General features: G+C 34.8%; 1 protein-coding gene across 1 annotated transcript in view; it reads right to left on the bottom strand.

The window, feature by feature from the left end:
* Positions 1-1472: 1472 nt before the first annotated feature.
* LOC104510546 (COUP transcription factor 2) overlaps positions 1473-2485 on the bottom strand; it is a 6268-nt gene continuing 5255 nt past the window's right edge. Inside the window, exon 3 of the mRNA XM_010152829.1 lies at positions 1473-1764. Coding sequence (XP_010151131.1) covers positions 1490-1764 — 275 coding nt within the window. The 3' untranslated portion in view covers positions 1473-1489. The remainder of the gene's footprint in view (positions 1765-2485) is intronic.

The following is a 2485-nucleotide window of genomic DNA, read 5'->3' as shown; positions in this document are numbered from 1 at the left end:
CCCCATCCCGGAATTAAACAGGTAAATACACTACAGTACATCTGCTACAAACTTACTGTGACAAGTAAACAAATCAATCGCCTATGGACTTAAATGACTGCAAACTATAGAGAAGTAGTGTGGTTTCTGAAAGACATTTATGACAGCCAAACAAGTTTCAGATATCAAATAATATTTTAATTTCTGAATACTTTCAATTTTCCTTGGAATATAACACACAAAGACTCGACCAAACAGTTCAGTTATTATAACTTTTACAGTATACAGAAATGTTGCACTTAAAAAAAAAAACCTTCAGTTTTTTTAAACACAAAACTGTAAACTCTAAGATACTGAATCAATCACGTTATCTATAAGTGCCAACAGTGTTATTTTGTCATGCTGATTTCAATGGTATTTTTTAAAAAGGGAAAATATCAACAATTATTATAATACAAAGGGCTTGCAAATATACAAACAGATAGAGGAGTTTAATAACAATTCATGATGAACTATGTGGAACCCAATTCAAATTACAAAAGTTCACTTTGCTTGTTTGTTTGCTTTTTTTAAAAATCAAAACCGTAGTGTGTCTTGGACACAAATTCCTTCTACCTATAATAAAACCCCACAGTTCATTTTCTGTCCGAAATACCAAAAAACCTAGATTTGGGGGTAGTTATATGACATGTGTGGTTCATTCGGGTCTATATAATTATAGCTCTCTCAGCTTCAAGCTAGATTTTGGGTCACCACCTTAAGTGCGCTTCCATCATTGTGTTGTTGAGGGTTGGTGTTTTTTTTTTTCTCTTTTCCTTTCTTCCTATGATACTTCCGTGGACTCAGTTTTAATTCTTTCAGAACATATATTTTAAGGATACACAGTTTTTTTTTTTTTTAAAGAAGCCAAGGTTATATCAAAAATTATTATAGAACCACAGAATAAACTGGTTTGAAACCAGAAAAATACAAAAAAGAACAGCTATAGGTACATAGACACATAGGACAATTAATAATTTGGAAAAAAAAGACTTACTTTCTTCCATTCTGCTAATTTTCTCCAAATTTCCTTTAAATGCACTTTAAGCGAGATTTTTGAAAAAGTTTACCCCAAAAAAAGAAAAAAAAAGAAGAAAAAAGAAAAAAAGAAAAAGCCCACCATCATTTCTTTTCTTCTTCTTTTTCTTTTTTCTTTCTTTCTTTTTTCTTTCTCTCTTTTTTATTTTTTACAAAAAATGATAAGTAGCAAGTTTTTTTTTCTGAACGACACGGGAGTTTCTAATGCATTCTGTAAAAGTTCATTTGACAGTCTCTTTTTTAAATTCACAGTCCATTAATTTTTTTCCTGTCTTCTCTTAGCAAACTTGTAACATCCTTTTACATCCTTTCTTAGCAGAAGGAAATTTAAGAAACAACCAGAACCCAAATGTCATTTGCTTTCCTTTCACTCTCATCTCCCTTCTCAATTTTTGATTTTTTTAAATATTTTTTTTTCTCTCTCTCGAATATTTTATTGAATGGACATATAAGGCCAGTTAAAACTGCTGCCAGACAGTAACATATCCCTGATTAGGGTTTCTATGGGGGTTTTACCTACCAAACGGACGAAAAACAATTGCTCTATGACAGAAGAGGAGACAGTGCGAAGGGAGGGGAGACGTAGTAATAGCTTCCCGAATCGTGTTGGCTGGTTGGGATACTGGCTCCTAACATACTCTTCCAAAGCACACTGTGACTTCTCCTGTAAACTTTCAACATGGGCTACATCAGAGAGACCACAGGCATCTAGAAGAAAGTGTATTAAAAAAAAAAAAAAAGAAAGGAAAAGAAAAAAAGAAAACAATCATCAGATTAAAAAGTTGTTGGTTTTTTAATTTTTAATTTGATCTTTTTTTTTTTTTATTGCCAGAATTAAGTGTAGATCGTGCTCCATCATCTCACCCCACAGAGTTTTAAGTAGCTTTTAACCAAAAGCAACCATCTCTCTCTTTCTGGGTATACGTGTGTGTGTTTGTATTTCTCTCTCTTCTGGAGGGTCTCCTTTAGGACTGAGAATCCCAAGATTCGAGATTTCTACTGGCATGACAGACCTGAGGGGTTGACAAGGAGTTGTTGGCCAAGCGTAATTCCGTATATCTATATTTTTAGGGGGAAAGACTGGGGGGGCAGGGAAGGCTTCAGTCTTTGAAAGAGGCGAAAGGGAGCCACTCTTTCTCCCCCATTCCGGAAAATAATTGGGGATAGCCTAACCATGTGATGCGAAGGAATACTCATAACAGTCATAGAAATCATAATAATAATAAAAAACTGGCCCAGCCAAAGATAATGGCGCCCCGGATCCAGCAACAGATTCTCCCCCAAAGAAGACAACGCGTTTTTCTTCAGTCTTTGAAACTGATTTAAGTGGCCCTTTAAAACTGATCTTGTCAGTTTAGCCTATTCAGAGGCAGCCATGCAAACTGTGATCTCTCTGTTCATTTGAGCTGTTTCTTTTTCCCCCCCTTTT

Source organism: Eurypyga helias, unplaced genomic scaffold (assembly GCF_000690775.1).
Source record: "Eurypyga helias isolate BGI_N326 unplaced genomic scaffold, ASM69077v1 scaffold31975, whole genome shotgun sequence".
Taxonomy (NCBI): domain Eukaryota; kingdom Metazoa; phylum Chordata; class Aves; order Eurypygiformes; family Eurypygidae; genus Eurypyga; species Eurypyga helias.
This window is presented reverse-complemented; position numbering and strand designations above follow the sequence as displayed.